This window comes from Molothrus aeneus, chromosome 3 (assembly GCF_037042795.1).
Source record: "Molothrus aeneus isolate 106 chromosome 3, BPBGC_Maene_1.0, whole genome shotgun sequence".
NCBI classification, from domain to species: Eukaryota; Metazoa; Chordata; class Aves; order Passeriformes; family Icteridae; genus Molothrus; species Molothrus aeneus.
This window is the reverse complement of record NC_089648.1, coordinates 70,375,917-70,393,890: the sequence shown is the minus strand read 5'-3', so window position 1 is coordinate 70,393,890 and position 17,974 is coordinate 70,375,917. Positions and strand designations below refer to the sequence as shown.

Here is a 17,974-nt window from a genome sequence, read left to right as displayed (position 1 = left end):
CTACAAGATATAACCAATAATTTGGAATTCAGTTTTCATATCAAGTAATAATTGTTTTATAAAGCTCTATTAGCTATCTTTGATAACACAGTATAAGGTAAATTATTACATCATACTAAAGCAAAATATTTTTTAAAGCTTTAATTCAAAGTCAGTGTAATCAAAGTTAGAAACAGTAAATGTGAGATGGTGGTGTGGGAGGTATCCCTGGAGGCTTTGCCCCCCTGGCTAAAAGGAAGCAAAGATTTCTGAATTTGCTTGGATACGTCACTAAATAACTGGGAAAACCAGCATGCAAGGTACCATACTCTCAAAACATTAGCATGTAAGTATGATTTCTAAAATTCATTATTATCATCATGTGTCATTATTATCATTATGTGTAAATGCAGAAACTGTAGTAACTATGTTTACCTCAGTACTGAGAACTCTCCCATGCACCATGAAATTCCAGATTGCAGTTTGTGTAGCCAGATCAACTGGACTTACTGAAAATTAGAATGTCTCTGTGGATGATGCATGGTTTTGATTAGGTGACTGTGTATGTCTGTGGTTAGTCTCAACATAAGCAAATTTTTAAAACATTCAGGTTGCCAACACAGTAACCTTTTTGTTCACTGCTTCTTATTTTTTTTTTTTCTTCAAGAAATATATATTTATATGCCCTGAATTTATCCTAAGGCAGGTGTAGTTAATAAATGAACTGCAGAAGTGAACATTTTTCAGAGAGGCAGCAGATGCATTTGGCTGTATGTAGATGGGTATTTCTTCATTTGCAGGTGGCTTACCAAAAAGGGACTGAAATTTTCATAATGACTTTTCATTCTCCTGTCAAAATTTCAAATGTCTTTTTTTTCCTTTTGAAAGGCCAAAGTTTACATGATTGCAGCAGGGGTCATAGCAGGTGTGTATCTCCTTGGAATTGTCGTTCTTTTTCTTGGAGTAAAGGAAAGGGATGGTAAGTTATATTTAAATATGCCTCAATTTAATAATAGTTAGTTCACATTCCTTTATTGAAAAGGTTTTTTATTTTATGTATTCTGTTTCTCTTAGATCCTTATGCCTTAAATTCAGACAGAGCAATTCCTTTTTGTAAGGGGCTTGCACTCACCATGAAGCATGGTCCATATGTGAAGCTTACAGCTTCATTTCTTCTCATCTCGACAGCAGTTCAGGTAACTTCAGACCCTCTCAGTCTGTCTGCTGGCCTCATTCCACTCCCAGCATGGGAGAGTCTGAAATGCAAATAACCTTTGGCTGGAGACTGGAGGGGTGATCTGGGGGGTGTTGCCTTCCCCTGTAAATCAGTAGGGAACCAGAATCCTCTTCTGGTGCCTGGGGTCCTGTGTGGCTGGAGATTGTTCTTACAAAGGAGGAGCAAAGCCAAAGTCATGACCATTTAAAGACTTTTTTCCCTTTCTCTTCTTTTTTTTTTTTTCATAAAAGGTGAAGAACTAGTCCTAGTGACCCAGTCTGGGTCATTCTGTGTTATCCATGCACAGTCTCCTGTGGTTTCAGTTGCTTAGAGAATGCTTTTTCTCTTCTGTCTGTTCCTCTCTCTGTGTGCCCTGTTTAAACTGTTGCCCCTCTCCTTTGTGGAGGTGACTGCTCTCAGATAGTGGCTGAACTGGGTCTTGTGGAGTCTTTTGTGGTGGAAGGCATTAGGTCAGAGTAAGAAGACATTCAGAGGCAGGAGGTCTCACCTGTGTCAGAGTTAGGTAGAGCTCATTTTGAAATGAGGACCTGCAATTGGATGTGGCTCTCATGAAAAGATGTGGTGCATCCTCCCAAAGAGAGGAGCTGTAGAAAAGCCACTCAGTAAGAAACCCTCACTCCCCATAAGTACAGCAGGCTTTTTAAGCCTGACTTTTAGCACATGTTCAATTCAGTAAATATATATTATTTTACTCTGAACTTGTACATAACAGTTGAAGTTTGCTTTATTTTGAAAAGCAAATAATTATTACATTTTTACCAAGAGACTCTTAGTCACATGAACCATTGATCAAGGGAATAGCAGGACAGAAGGCAAGAAAATGACATGTGAGAGAGCAGTGCTGTGCTCACCAGCAGTCTTGGTGAATTATTAAGTTCCTTGGAAGGACTGCTTAAAAGTTTGTTTGCCAAAGAAGCACTGAACTTTTTTGTTGGCCTGGATTTGGGCACAGCATCTGCTAGTCCTTGCTGGAATACCCAAGGGTGAGAAGCAATAACAGAAGTTATTTCTGCTCATGTCTGGGATCTGCAGGTACTGTGAGCAACTGCAGAGACAGGGAGGGGATGAAAGATGAAAGGTCCCTTATTGTCCATGTCCTTCCAGCAGCCACTCAGCCAGCAGGGATATAGAGCACATCTGGTTGCTGGCAGCCAGCTACTTGCTGACAGCACCCAGAGAGGAGGAGATCATCTGTCAGTCCATATCTCTCTGTTTTGCTGTTTGTGCAGACTGAAGGGAAGGTGTGAGGGGAGGCAGAAGCTGGAAGCTCTGTTACTCCAGTTGAGCCAGCATGAGCAACCCTTGCTGCTGTTACTTGAGGGAGGGGCACTGATTTTGTGAAATTTAGAGAGTGGATTACTGCTCAGCAAAAGGAATAGGCAGGTAAAGATGCATTGGCTGTAATTCCAGAGTGTGATATCCTGTGTCTAAAATTAGGGCAGCATAAACAGGGACACAGACTAGCGAAGGGTTTTGTGGCAACAGAGACAGGATACAACCTTTTGGATATCCTAATTTGTATACAGGTGATTGGCCACCTGTAATCTGCAAGCACACAAAGGAAGCAGGAATTGATCGTGCTGCTGTGGCATGAGTATTAAATCCTCCTCTGTCACTCTGCTTCTGCAGAATTGCTGAAGCTGGCCCTCTATCATATTCTGGTGTTCAAAATCCCCCTGAGTTCTGCAGAAGCATGGTGGTGGCAGTGGCTTCACCTGTGCAGTGCAGTTAGATCCTCCCATATGATGAGGATTCAGATGTAGAGAGATATCTGACCCAAAGCTGCACTCCATAGCTGAGGGTGCATACAAAACCAGCTGCTTTACTACAGGAAGTTGGCAGGAGTGTTATTACAGCTGCAATGTTACTTGTTTTGGAGTCAGAGCTTCTGGAGAAAGATTTATGGCCTTGCTGGGGAAGAGAAAGGACAGTTTCTTGCAGTAGCCTGCAGCTGAGACAACACAAGGCAACTGGGACATGGGGAATAAAGCCTCGAGACAGAATCCTTTCATAGGGCCATTTCTGTTCTGGTCAATTTTATGCTCTGTTAGGTGTGGCTTACCTCTTGCTTGCCCCAGAATTACTGGCAAGTTATTCCAGTGATAATGGGACAATTAATGCTTCTTTAAATTGTTGCAAACAAGGGAAGAATGAGACTCCCAAACTCTACATTTAATAAATCATATATATTTATATATGATTTATTTATATATAATATATATTTATATATATTATATATATTTATTATATATATATTATATATATATTTATATATTATATATTTATATATTTATATATTTATATATTTATATATTTAACTAGCATAGAGTTATAAATAAATATATTTAACTAATGTGGAGTTATAACTAACACTCCATGTTAGTTAAATATACTATATTTAACTAACATGGAGTGTGATGCAATTTTTGTCTTTTTAAAAATTTTCTTTGTCTTTTGGTGGTCACCAAATGTCTTAAATTCGACAGCTGGAGCAGGGAAACTTTGTCCTGTTCTGCACACATGCTGCCGGCCTCCGCAATCACTTCCAGTATTTGGTGGTGACCATCTTGGTGAGTTGCACTTCTCTCCCAAATGTTACCAGGTTTTCACTGGGCTTTGGCTCAAAATTACAGAAGGCAAGAAGAGTTTTGTGTCTCAGCAGAGCTGTTAGGAAGCTACACTATCTTTTGCATTGTCTGTTTGAAGTAAAGCTGGTGTTCCCTACTGCACTTCTAAAAAAATAGTGGTTGGCGCTTTTAATTCATTCCTTGTTGTTTTTACCTGTAAGCCACAGCTTCTATAAAAGGCAGAAGCTGCTTCTAGAAAGGAGGTTTGGAATTTTACCTCCTTTGTCCCTTTCCCCAGTCCTATGTGCTGAAAATTAAACAACCTCAATTTGCATATTCATACACACGACTCCTCTGGGCTAGGCAGCTTGCAAGGATAAATATTTAAAATACCCAGAAATACGAAGATTCCTCTCTAGAGCAATTGGCAGTGTGACAAAAAGATCCTTTTACAGAATCATTTTCTTAACATGCAGAGGTAGAATTCTGCTTGCTTAGGTGATACTTATCCTTTCCCACATTGTAAGACGTATCTTTCCAAAACCATTAAAAACAAGATGTTGGAGAGGAAAAGAGGAGTGCTGGGTATCTTAAGGCTCTGTAAGTGATGGTCACCAAGAAGAGAGACAAGAGACAGTAGAGTACTTACTTAAAGTAAGTAAAAACTGAAATATAACTAACAATTAGATGACATTTAAATAAAGGTCAAGTGTAAGGCTGCCATTAGTAGCAGTACTTCAGTGCATAGGTGAATGACATTGCTTGTGGTTGTTGCTGCTATGGGGGAGTATTTCAGTGTCTGAAACAATAATGTCAACTGCAAGCAACTATTTCTCTTACAGATTGTTCCTAAGAAGGGACACACAGTATGGAATGTACTCTTAAGTGTATCTTAGGAAAGGTTTATCTTGCACTTCAGCTTTATTCCTGTACCATGGGGTAGAGCTAAGTTCACTCATAATTTGTCAGGTTCAGGTAGTGTGGCAAAAGGCATTAGCACAAAGTGTGGCTGTTTGCAGTATGTTTGAACTTTAATGAATGAGCACAGCTTTGACTGCTGTGGTTTACATTAGAAAAGGAAATTTTAAAACACTATCTTCTGAGATTTGACTGTGGAAAACCCTCTGCTGGATAGCTTAACAATGAATTTTAAAAAGTCAGTCAAAGGATGAGGAGAAACAAGAATCTGCATGTTCACCTTCCTTTCAGGCTTTTATGTACTAGACAAAAAGATGTCTGTGAGCTCTAGAGCTAAAGAAGACAGTGGAAGTAAGCACAGTACAGATACGGGTTTTTGTCCCTTGTAGGTATCAGCAGTGGTGAGCGTTCCCTTCTGGCAGAAGTTTCTGCAGAGATTTGGCAAGAAGTGTGCAGCATGTGGGATTTCGGTAAGCAAATCCTCTGAGAAATAAAATTCTGCTTGTGCTCATTTCGTTTGACAACGAGCCACTTCAGGAGCTCTTTCAAGTGCTTATAACATCAATCTATGTGAAATTTGCTCCGTTCCAGAGTTTGTTTTAAATCACTGTACCAAATTTCAGACAGATTCCAAGTTTCCAAGGGAAACTTTAGAGAAATGGATTGATGCCGGAGGGAGGTCCCAGTTTATTTAAGAATCTGCACAAATTCTCGTCATTTGAAACTCTCAGAACTGAGCTTCAATGAGGTTTTATAAATTCAGATCTGAGTTGCCTAGTGTTGACAAGTTACCTGTTGTGCAAGGCTTGTTTTGTCTTTGTTATATGGTGCTGAGGTGTCTGTAATTCAGTCTCACAGAAGGAAACAAAAGAATGTTAGATACCCCCTCTAGGAGCATCCACATCCCTCTGAATAGGGAGGGACAGTTATTAGTGAAGTAAAGAAAAAGGTGACCTAGCTGAGGAAAGAAGCCTAGTTTAACTCTGACACATCTCTGCAAAGCCAGCTCAGTGAGCCTGCCCTTGTCACTGATGGATTATTTTAAGTCCCTTACTTAGTGCAGACAGCAGCAATTTTCTGTCATCATCCTTGGTGAGTTATTGTATAGGCCTGTTCCTCCCCATTTTCCCCCTGTTTACCTTCAATTACTTATGAAAGAGGAAAGAAAAATTGCCTTGTGCACAACAAAGCAGGAGGACTTGAAAAATCCAGACCAAAGCTATATGTCAAAATTTGAACAAAGCTGAAAAATTTAGGTCTGGTGACAGAGTTGAACAGTTATAATTTTTGGAATTAAAATCTGTGTTGTAATGACTTCCAGAGAATTAGAAGTAACTTTAAAACCCAAGTTCCAAATATGCTGAATTGTTATGTGTTTTGAAGTAGGCATCTGGAATTCGAGCCCCATCCTTATTTCTTTTTACCACTTTAGCAAAGAGAATTGCCAAAAGCAGTATTGGCCCATTGAGTAGACCTGGGAATGCAGATTTCCTCCTTAGGAAATCTACTCCTCTGTCTACTTGGCCACAAAAAATGCTTTCTTCAACCAAGTTGGCTCTATAAATTTAGTTTTACATGACTGGAAAGCCTGTCAGCACCTCTGTAAACATGGTTTAACTTAATTTTACAGTTGAGTTCCTTGACTGTTATGGTCTAAGTGGGGGATGGATTGAAAAAAAGCCACCTCTCTGTTTCACCTTGGAGACATTTCTCAGGGGACTCAGTGTGTGCTCAGTGATGGATTTTGTGTCTGACAATGCATCACAGGAGCTTCCTACCCTACCACCTTGTGTGATCTGTACAACTAATCTGTACTCTCCCACTATGAAATACAAACACATAATTTAAGGCTCCTAGGTTTGTCATTGGGGAATATTCTACTGGAAGGGGAGACAGGGAAGAAAACTTTTTTTTCTCTAAAACCTCACTCAGTCTTCAGGGTGAACATGTGATTGGAAATTCAGTTTCCTGGGAAAAAAAAAGTCACAGTTCTCCAGACTAATATTTCCTGTTAAGGTGAGTCTATGTTGAAGAGAGCCCTCAAAGAGTTTAGAAACTGGTAGATAAGCAACAAGAATCTTGGGTTTCTTCCACTGATATTTCTCCCTTCTTACCCATTCCCCCAAAAGAGATGACCAGCAAGTCTAGCTACTGATTAAGTATCTCAAGTTTCTAGAAGTTTAAAACCTAGAATTTCTGGAATTATCAGGAATTAGCCTGCTCCCAAGCAGGATCCTTGGGAGGATAGGAAGAATGCTATCAACCAGGTTGGTGCACAAGCTGGAAATTATTCTCTTCTGTTTATTTCCTTCAGCTTCCACGTGCTGTGTTCATTTAGGTGTCTGCTCTGCCCTCACGGGGCAAACACTGAGCTTACACTCAGTGAGTCTCAGCTGGTGACAGGAGGTGAAGTTGTCAGGAGAAATTTTAACAAGTGTGGCATCTTCTTGGTTCATAGTTTTGGCAACGTGTCTAAAAGCAAAGACGGCTCTCTCCCACAACTCTAGCTTCCATCCTAGCCAATAATATCTTTTGGCCATGGGTTTTGCAGGATTTAGTAAAAATAAGAGCACCTCCTCACAGATACGCAATTGTTTATTTGCCATCTATGAGCACTGTGCAGCATGGAGAGACAGCTTTGGATGAGTCCTGGCTCTGCAGCCCCATTTCCACTCTCCCATCTTGTTTCCACTCACATCCTCCCTGCACCTTTTCCTGATTTGCCCTTCATACTGTGCTGCTGCAGAGACCAGTGCCAGCCTCAGCATCCCAGCAGGGTCACCTTGCATGGCGCTGTCAGGGCACGGAGGGAAGGCACGGGATAACTGTGGGATGTTGTTTATAACTCAGAGGGCAGCAGCCCCGTGACAAGGGAGCAGATGCCAATAACAGAGTATTTGCTTTACAAGTAAGAAAGAAGGAGCTGCATTAGCTGTTTATTGCAGTGGGAGCACTGCCCCCATGACTGCACTGCCACTGCATGAGGGAGGCTTTAGGCCATTGTAACCTCAGTCCTGCTGGCCCTGCTTCTCTTCCTCTAGGAAATTACAGTTACAATTATTATTATTATTATTGATCTAGAATTTTGTTTAAGTGCTTTGGTTTCTGAGTGGGTGCTCCATGTGGAGCATAAGGCAGTCATAAAATTGCTTATAGACAACATAAAATCTGATATTGCTGGAGTGCTCTCTTGTGGTGAAATAACGATTTTGCCACAACACTGGGCTAATGCAAGGATTATCTGCCCGTGCTGGGAACTTGCAGTCAGGAAAGGTTATTTTCTGCCTCCTTAGCTTGGGAGCAAATGCTTTAGATGGGAAATGCATTTAAAACATAAACATAATGGATTAGACTGCAGGGCTCCCAAAATCACTTATCAAACAGAACTGTAAATAGCAATGCTTTGGGGAATCACTCTCTGTGAAAGCTCTTCTCATGCCCTCAGCTCCCAAGCTGCACGTATAGAGGATTGAAACACTTAATGTTAAACTAATCCCCATCATTAAAAAGCCCTGTAGATAAGCCCCTGGCTCTGGATTCTACATGTGCTGCTGTGCCTGTTGTTCACAGGCGTGGGAGATGGACCATGTGACGGGTATAGGACAGCTGGGCAGTGGCATTCAATCAGCATTTTAAAAAGTGGATTTTCAGTCCTGTAAGCCCATTGCTTCAAGTTGAAGTTGAAGAAATCTAGTGACTATAACTACTGCCAGAAAATAAATCCCAAGCATCCCAAATTAATTTGGTTTTGAGGGTAACCTCTGTGGCTTGTCATGCAACGTCATGAGTGGATCCGGCTGTGGGGAGTGGAGTGAACCACTCTGACTTTTGGGTTTATTTATTGCTGAGTATGTATATGGCTTTAAAGAGGTGATTGGAAATGAAAGCAAATTCTTCTTCATCGGGACTGAAGGTGATCTGTGAAATTATCTATGTACAGTTTAAAATGACCATTGAAGTCCTGCCACTACCCTTGAAATGCAGTGTGAGGATTTTTTAAGGCATTGTCTCTAATAATAAATTAAATAGTTCCAGTGGCCTAGAATAGAAATGGACATTTGGTCATCTCTGTTATTTAACTGGCAGAAAAATCTTCACCCAAGCTGATTAGCAATCTCCTGAGAATTATCAGTGTTCATGGATAAGGGAAGAGCAACTGAAAGTGTCTAGCTGAACTCGTGCAAACCATTTTACACTGTCCTGCATGTCATCCTTGTCTCTAAGCTGGAGGGGCATGGATTCAGTGGATGGACCATTCAGTGCATAAGGAATTGGCTGGATGGTGGCAAAAGAGCTGTGGTCAATGACCCAAAGAGTTCTGGTCAATGGCTCAATGTCCAGGTGGGGGCCAGTGAGGAGTGTCATCCCCAGGGGTCTGTACTGGGGCCTGTGAGGAGTGTCATCCCCAGGGGTCTGTACTGGGGCCAGTGAGGAGTGTCATCCCCAGGGGTCTGTACTGGGGCCAGTGAGGAGTGTCATCCCCAGGGGTCTGTACTGGGGCCAGTGAGGAGTGTCATCCCCAGGGGTTTGTGCTGGGAGTGGTGCTGTTCTACATCCTTGTCGAGTACATGGAGAGAGGGACTGAGGCACTCTCAGCAGGTTTGCTGGTGACACTGAGCTGTGTGGTGCAGGTGACACGCTGGAGGGAAGGGATGCCATCCTGAGAGGCCTGGACAGTTTTGAGAAGTGGGACTGTGGGAACCTCATGAAGTTCAGCAAGGCCAAGCACAAGATCCTGCATCTGGGTCAGGGCGATCCCCAGCACAAAACTAGTCTGGGCAGTGAATGGATTGAGAGCAGCCCTGAGGAGAAAGAAATGGGGGTGTTGGTTGACAAGATGATCCAGATGACATTGTTCAGCAATGTGAACTTGCAGCCTGCAAAACCAAATGCTTCAAAGTCAGTGTGGGCAGCAGCTGGGGGAGAGGATTCTGCCCCTCTGCTCTGCTCTCATGAGACCCCTCCTGCCATGCTGCATCCAGCTCTGGGACCTACAACCTCAGAAGGTTGTGGGCCTGGTGGAGTAAGTCCAAAGGAGGACTGCAAAAATAATCAGAGGGTTAGAGCACCTGTCCTATGAAAACAGGCTGAGAGAGCTAGGGTTGTTTAGCCTGAAGAAGAGAAGGCTCTGGGAAGACCTTAGAGCCCCTTCCAGTGCCTAAAGCAGCTTCAAGAGAGCGGGAGAGGGACTTCCTACAGGGGCATGGAGTGATAGGACAAAGGGGAATGGCTTTTACCTGACAGATAGGTAGATTTAGATTGGACACTAGGAAAAAATTCTTTACTTTGAGGGTGGAGAGGCCCTGGCACAGGTTGCCCAGAGAAGATGTGGGTGCCCCGTCCCTGGAAGTGTTCAAAGCCAGGGCTTTAACATTTGGATGGAGCTTGGAGCAGCTTGGTCTAGTGGAAGGTGTCCCTGCCCATGACAGGGGACCTGGAATGAGATAATCTTTAAAGGTTCCATCCAAAACCAAGCCATTCTATTATTCTACCTAGCACAGTTTGGGAATCAACCGCTTTAGGGCTCTTCATACAAAGTATTTATATGGCTTTGGGTTTTTGGAGACCATGAGTGTTTAGAACTATGAATGTGGCCAGGATCTGTGAGTTGGCTTCAAGACTGGTAAATAGGCTCTTGGGTCTGTTTAATTTACTAGTTCAGTTGTAGCCCTAATACTGCTAACAGAGACAACACTACTATCACTTGTCCTACTTTTCTCCAATTATTCTGGGTAGTTAAGTACAGATTGGCTCAGGGCTTTTTGGAAATGCAATTTGACCAAAATACTGAAGTGTGAGACATTGCTCTGTGTGTACTGTTCTGTAACACAGTTTTGTATTTTGAAGGGAACAGTCTATATAACATTGAGCAGTGCATGCTGTAACTTAGATATAATGCTTTTCTTCTTCAGTGGATGATTCCTTTTGCAGTCATGCTAGTGACCATTCCAAACCTGATCCTGGCTTACTTCGTGGCCTTCGTCTCTGGTCTGAGCATTGCAGCATCTCTTCTGTTGCCATGGTAGGAGAATTTTACATTTGAGCTGGGGAATGGATGTATTTCTGCATTACATGTATGTACTACTGCATGGAATTTGCCTCTGAAAAAGGCAGAATATGGCAAGAGTCACTTCTTCTAAGAATCTTTTTTTGGTTTTGTAGTGGATGCTATATGCAGTGATACAAGCTTGGTCGCCCTGTTGTTAACATCCACTGTAGCTGTAGCTGCTTTTTGTACACAAGAGTATATAAATTAATCAATAATCTCAGTAGCTGTACAACGTGTGATAACATTACTTCAGGAATTATGAAGTTAGGCAAATCAATTAATGCTGAGCAATTAAGAATGTAGCAGAGGACACATAAGGCAAACTATGTCTAACCTTACTTTTTATAAGGGCATGTACTTATAGACCAAGGGGTAATAGCTTTAAACTGAAAGATTATAGATTTAGATTAGGTTTTAGAAAGAATTTCTTTACTGTGGGGGTGGGGAGGCCCTATCACAGGTTGCCCAGAGAAGCTGTGGATGCCCCATCCCTGGAAGTGTTCAAGGTCAGGCTGGATGGGGCTTGGAGCAACCTGGGATAGTGGAAGGTGTCCCTGCCTATGGCAGAGGGCTGGAATGAGATGAGCTTTTAAGTCCCTTCCAACCCAAACCATTCCATGATTCTGTGTCCCTGCTTGAGTAATCCTTTGTAATGGATCAAATACACAAGGTTATGATTTTAAGAAACCAAGAATTCAAGGTCTTTTGCACTTGAGGACTGAAAATAATGGGGGAAAAACACCTCAAGGATGAGCATGGCAGGACATTTCCTCTTCAGACTGAATAATTGTTATTAAGATCACATTAACCGGAAAGCAAGACCATTGCTGAGAGCACTGTTTTTCATAACTTGTTTGTACAGTGCCTTGAAAACTCCAAGAGATCATGGAATACTTAGTTTGAAATTAGTTGTCAGACTATGTAAGCTTTTCTGAACAGAGGGTGAGAAGACTTTTCTTTTTCCAACAGTAAATGATTACATATATTGGAAAAAAATGTCAATTCACAATTAATATTCAAGCAGCTTCCATTCTAATTCCCCATTACCTAATTCAGTCTCTTTGAATTAGAGAGAGAATACGTTTCATTGGTTTCTGAAATTGTTGTTACCTTGTCAAAAGAGTTATTTCAGATTGCAACTATTCAGACATTCAGACATTCAGAGTCCCTTGAAATCTTAATAAATGTGGGGGGGGGTTGTTGTTCTTTTTTAATATCACAACTTCTGATTGGAATGACAGACAGACTAGGAAATTCTGTCACCTCTCAAGTGTTTGACAGCTTTTCAGTGATTTTCCACATTGCAATATATGGCCATGCTTTTCTTACACATTTTTGCCCTCCTTTCCAGGAGTAGAACCTTTTGAACTGGATTCTTTCATGTGCATGGCTACATCAATCAGCTTAAAAATGGAGGAGGGCTGTGCTCTATTTCATTAAGTTTGGACTTTGAAAAGAAATTTTGGCTTGAGTTTTTCTTTTATCTTGCTCACTTCTAGGTCAATGCTGCCTGATGTTGTTGATAACTTTCGCCTGCAGAATCCCCATGGGAAAGGACATGAAACCATTTTCTATTCTTCTTATGTTTTTTTTACCAAGATGTCAGCAGGAATTGGCTTAGGAATTTCTGCAGCAGGACTGGAGTAAGTAACGCTGTGTTTCCACTTAGTGGATCTATTCTGAAAGCATTCTGAGGTTACAACACTTTTACCCTGTGGAGTTAATTGCATGCACTGAGCCTGAAAGCGCCAGCAGCTCCAGATGGCTGACCACTAAAGACAGGATTGGTGCCATCTAGGCCAGACAACTGAGCATTAAGTTACTTGCCCTGACATGGTTCTATTCAGAAAAACCTGATTTCCCTTCAGATTTTCCTCCTTTCAATTACTTATGTAAATTTTAGTGGCTTATATGAATAAAGAACTAAACACAAAAGTGCAGCAGATGAAGGTCCCCCACAGGTGATACAGGTACTTTGTGCACTCCCTGTTGCACCTGAACTGGACTATCTCTATGAACTTGTAAGATTTTACATGGACTGGAGTGCTTTTGGGGGTGCCAGAGACCTGTTCAGCATGAAAGGATCACCAATTCCTGCATCATTTTAGGGAACTGGATACTGATCAGAGTCAGGAACAGCCTTTCTCACAGCTCTGCCTGTCACCTAGACCATGTCGCTTTAGGAGAAGGTTTATGGTCTCTTCCCATTTGGTCTTGTCTGTTCTGACCAGACAGGCTGAGTAAGTGACATCTCCTGCCCTGCCTTTGTGCAAGACCTGGCAGAAAGGGCCTGTGCCTGTCCCTGCTACAGCACACAATAAATACTTAGAAGGGAAATCTATCCCTCAGCTCCAGATTAGGTTCTGGTAACCAGAATGCTTTGCTTTGGGCCCTGGAGCTGAAATTGCTAAATAACAGGCAATGTTGGCTGAACATTTTGGGCTTAGGAATTTTAACTGCTTATTGCTAAAACCCTCAAACAATTTGCTGTTCCCCAATTAGCCCCTTTTCAATTGCATTCCAGTTGGGTCCCAGCAATTTGCCAAAGCAGATGTTTGTGGGAGAACACAGAAGACAAAGTGATGCCAAATGAGTTTTTATTAGGTGGATGTTCAGAAGAAAAACTCATCCCACAAATAAGAAGTAGGAATTTGAGTATATCAGCAGTTGTGGGACTGCATGGAAGCCCTGAACCAGTGAAGTGTACCTAACTCTGAGCACTTGAGTAAATTTGTCTATCTTGAGATGAGTGCTTAAGTGTGTGTTTAATTTAAAGTTAATTATTGCTGTTGAAATTGGTGAAATTACTTCCATGCTTTTAAAGCAGAGCTTGAATACTTTGCTGAATATTAATAGGAAACACATAACAGATTAATTTCACATAACCACAGAATCACAGAATGGGTAGGGCTGGAAGGGACCACAGTGGCTCATCTGCTTCCAACCTTCCTTGCTCAAGCAGGGTCATCCCAGAGCACAGGCACAGGATTGTGTCCAGATGGTTCTGGAATATCTCCAGTGAGGGAGACTCCACAGCCTCTCTGGGCAATCTGTTCAGGGCTCAGTCACTGCACAGGAAAAAAGTTCTGCCTCATGTTCAGGTGGAACTTGCCAGGCATTGGTTTATTTCCTTCCATGGGATTCCACAATCCTTTCTTTAAAAGTATGCAAGCAATTTGATCAATTTCAACAGCAATAATTAGCTTAAATGTTATATATAATAACAAGAAAATACAGAGATAATGCAGTTATCTGAAGTTGAGCACAAAAATGAGGTTTGAAAAACACAATTTGAAATGTAGTGGAGAGAAGGAAAAAAGAGAGGTGTAGGGAAAATCGAAGAAAAGTCTTGAAGAGTGGGGGGGTAGGGAGAAGGAAGCCTTCAGGTGAACAGCCTTTTAGCTTTGGACATACACACACCACTTGTTTCCATTTGTTTAGGTTTACTGGGTACAAGCCAGGGATATGCAGACAGTCAGATGATGTGATCCTCACACTGAAACTCCTGATTGGAGCAGTTCCTGCCATCCTCATCCTTTTAGGTTTGTTTATACTCCTTTTCTACCCCATCACTGAAGAAAGTCGGAAAAAAACAAAGCTTGCCCTTGAAGAGTTAAGGTAAGTTTGGACTGGCAGAAAAACAGCAGCAACACCCCCACAGCAGCTCTTAATCATACTGGGAAATGTATTATTTTAAGGAACCCCTATATTCCTTACAACAAAATAAAACAATGTGCTCTTAGTCAAATTATTAACAGAATGGTACCATGACATGTTCCAGTATCTCTTTTTTGTAGTGCAGTACAACCTGCTTAGAGGACCATTTATCAGAAATTTCAGCTGCTGTATTTATATTTTCTCTGGAGTGGCTCACAAAGCACTATTGTGGTACATTGTTTCAGGCCAGAAATGAGGAATATTCTACATAGATTAAATTTGTGGGGGTAATGTGAATAGCTACAATTTACTTTTATATAGAAGAAAATGTTATGTTGTTGACTGCATTCTTGGTGTTTATGGCATACAAGAAATATCCAAACCATTTAGAAGTGTAGGCAGAAAAGATTGTGGGAGAAAAAAAGAGGTCAGTTTTGAGCTATTCTTTCCCTTTTTACTCTGTCACTCTCCCTTCCTCCTTTTTTCTCCTTCTCCAAGAAAAATCTTGTCTAGCTCAAATTCATCTACCTCTGTCAACTCTTGAGGACATACATAAGGAGAGTCCTAGCAGACTGATGGATAAAATACCAAAAAAAAAAAAAATTGGTTGTTCCTTTGTCTTGGTTTTATTCTCCCGATTTACTGGAATTGGAAACTGATTTCCATGCAAAGAGGTCCATTCCAGGACCTAAGCAAGGGTGCCTGGGACCACTTCATGCCCTAAAATATCCAAGATATGTGCATGGGGTTGGCAGATATGACAAAGGCCTCTATGCAGACTGGAGGGGATGGGGTAAATAATCTAAAATGGGACTTGTTCCTCTGTTCAGCAGCTTCAGTCCAGAGCACCACACCTTGCTGGGGGTCCTCAGCTGTTTGAGACTGCCAAACTCAGTGAGTCAGCAGTGAAAGCGAGAAGTGGGTTCATGTATCATTTGTTCTGCTTTTACCAGGAGGAGCCACCAAAGCACAGAGAACTTGGACAGCCACGAAAAGGACACCTCTGTCTGAAAGCTCTGAATGCAGTGGCTTTCCAAATACAGACTCACATCCCACCAACAAACTCTGTGAGAGTTTTCTAGGTCATTTCTCCACTCACATTTTATCAAAAGGGACAAAGGGTGGTTCTGACAAAGCCAGCAATGAAATCAAGAGAGGACACCATTGTGCAAATATGCACCTAACTCCATGCACTGTGCTAGAAAAGACATTACACGCGTTCAAAAATGCAAGCTAATGAAGGCTTGGGGATTTTGTTTGTTTTTTTCAATGATTAATGGGAAGCTGTGATCTTGTTCATGAGAGATTTTATGCATTTGTAACTTAAGAGGAAGAAAAAAGAGTAAATGTGACCAGAGAATCTTTGAAGGTTCTGAATTGGAAAATACTCTGAAGGGTCATTGAGTCCAATTCATGATGCACCATCCAAACATTAACTCACAATATACTTCACCCTTGGGGGCTGGGGTGGATTTTGAGCACAATCTCTACCTACAACTTGCACACTCTTGTGTCTGGAAAGCACTTGGGAACCTGAAGTATACTACATGAAGTTAGGATTTATTTGTTTTGAAATGTAGCAAATCGCTCATGCAGACATATTTTGAGGATTTTTTTTCATTTTTTTGAAAGAGATTTTGAGGTAATCTAAGTTTATAGATTCTACAAGAAATAGAATCCTGCATTTCCTGTTACTGATGTTTCTTGCTTCTGAAACCTGTAAACTGATCTCTGTCAGAGAATGAGAACTTCAAGTTTTCAAAATTAACATCTCCCCTGAGGATATGAAAAATAAGAGGTCCCTTCCAAAAATTATGTAATTCAATTTTTCTTTGAATTTTGGCCTTTAACTTACCACCATACCCATTTCTCTCTGCCTCACAAAAAAACATGGCATGGGTATTAATCTCAGCTTGCACCTATTTTGTAATTATGAAGCTACACCAGTCTTTTAAATTGTGATTTTTTTTCAGTCAGGGATGTTATCATGCTTTAGATACATCAACTTATTTCTACTATAGATTTATACTGTTGAGCACACTTTTTAAATGAAAGACACACCTAATCTCAGGCACCTTCTGGAGCACTGAAGTTCAGACCTGTTCATTCTTGGTTTCTGTGGTGGTTCCAGAGAATGGAGACTCCAAGCCTAAGCTAAAATGATGGGACTCTGAAGACATATCTAAATCTGGAAGGAAGAGTGAACAATTCAAGAGGTTTGTTCACCTTGAAGAAATTAGCAATGCAAGACAAGACATGAATTTCATCCCACTGCCTTCCCTGAGCGAGTCTGTGAGTGCCTTTTTGCTGCACCAGAAGTGCCTTTGGAGGACAGGCTTGCTGCTGTTCGGGAGCACCTGGAGGAAGGGGCCACCTGAAATTTGCCCAGGGCCATCTGGGAAGTGGCTCATAGTGCTGGGCTGGAAAATTGGGAAAGATTTTGCTGAAGGACACTGGGATGTAAAATCGGTGCAACCATGAAGCATCTCATTACGTTTGATACTGAAACCCTGTCAGGCAAATTTGAAGTCAAAGGCCTTATGAACTCTCCTCAAAATGCTTAATTATGAGGAAGCTTCTAAGGGTATATTTTGAGTGTGTGTGGGTAAGAATTAACTTCATTTAAGATTTCTGTTTACTTACCATCTAAGGCTGGGTTTTTATGTTTTCTTCCTTGTTTCAGTTTTTGGACAAACCAAGATATGTATGCCTGGGGCATATGTGTTTACAACAATAAAAACCATAAGCCTGTTTACAATTTTGAGTCTGATGGAATTTGAAATAGCAGATTTACTGCACTTTGAAGTAGGTAAGTTATGTAGGAATATCACATAGCTCCAAAACATCACAGAGAACAGTTTGGGGCATTCAATTTATTCTGTAATATTTGTGTATTTCTGAATAGCCTCATTTAAAAATAACCAGAAGGCCCAGTAAAGGCTGTTAATGTTTTTTAATGGGTTATGTTTTCAGCTACTATAAATCTCTAGCTACAAGGCAGTGGGTCCGTGTCAGTTTCTATTAACTGAACACTCAGCCCAGTGATAAAGGGGCTGCAGAAAATGCTGGGTGGGGTTGAGTGGAGCCATTTGAATGTGGCTTACAATACTATTTCTAGATCAGTTGTGCAGTTGCCTCTAAAATTGCATAACACCCAGTCTGAATTCAGACTCTTGGAAGGTAAACTTGGTTGATTGTAAACTGTTTTCTTCTTCTCCAGAGAGACAATGTGATCTTTATCTCACTGAAATATACTCAGTCCTCACTTTGCATATGGTACCAACAGGAACTCCCAAAAGAAAAGATAAAGCTTCTGTAGATTAAGTGAAACAGACTGTTTTTATATTTTGAAAATCTCATTATTTTATTTCATTATCAGAAATATAACGTTGATGTAATTTTGTTGAGAAAATGGGTGTATTTTTGCAAGTCAGAAGAATGGAGGATTAAGTGCAGGATAAGATTATTTTTGTACATTTCTTTTCTTAGACTCAATGTTGGTGCAGTAAAATGAAAGAGATTTTTATATATCTTGTCAGTTTTAAATGATGTATATGCCTTATGCAT

General features: G+C 41.1%; 1 protein-coding gene across 1 annotated transcript in view; it reads left to right on the top strand.

Moving 5' to 3' along the window:
• MFSD2B (MFSD2 lysolipid transporter B, sphingolipid) overlaps positions 1–15,418 on the top strand; it is a 37,361-nt gene extending 21,943 nt beyond the window's left edge. The window contains exons 7-14 of the mRNA XM_066545833.1: positions 868–958; positions 1,054–1,175; positions 3,703–3,786; positions 5,091–5,171; positions 10,614–10,723; positions 12,250–12,393; positions 14,192–14,368; positions 15,361–15,418. Coding sequence (XP_066401930.1) covers positions 868–958; positions 1,054–1,175; positions 3,703–3,786; positions 5,091–5,171; positions 10,614–10,723; positions 12,250–12,393; positions 14,192–14,368; positions 15,361–15,418 — 867 coding nt within the window. The remainder of the gene's footprint in view (positions 1–867; positions 959–1,053; positions 1,176–3,702; positions 3,787–5,090; positions 5,172–10,613; positions 10,724–12,249; positions 12,394–14,191; positions 14,369–15,360) is intronic.
• Positions 15,419–17,974: the final 2,556 nt, after the last annotated feature.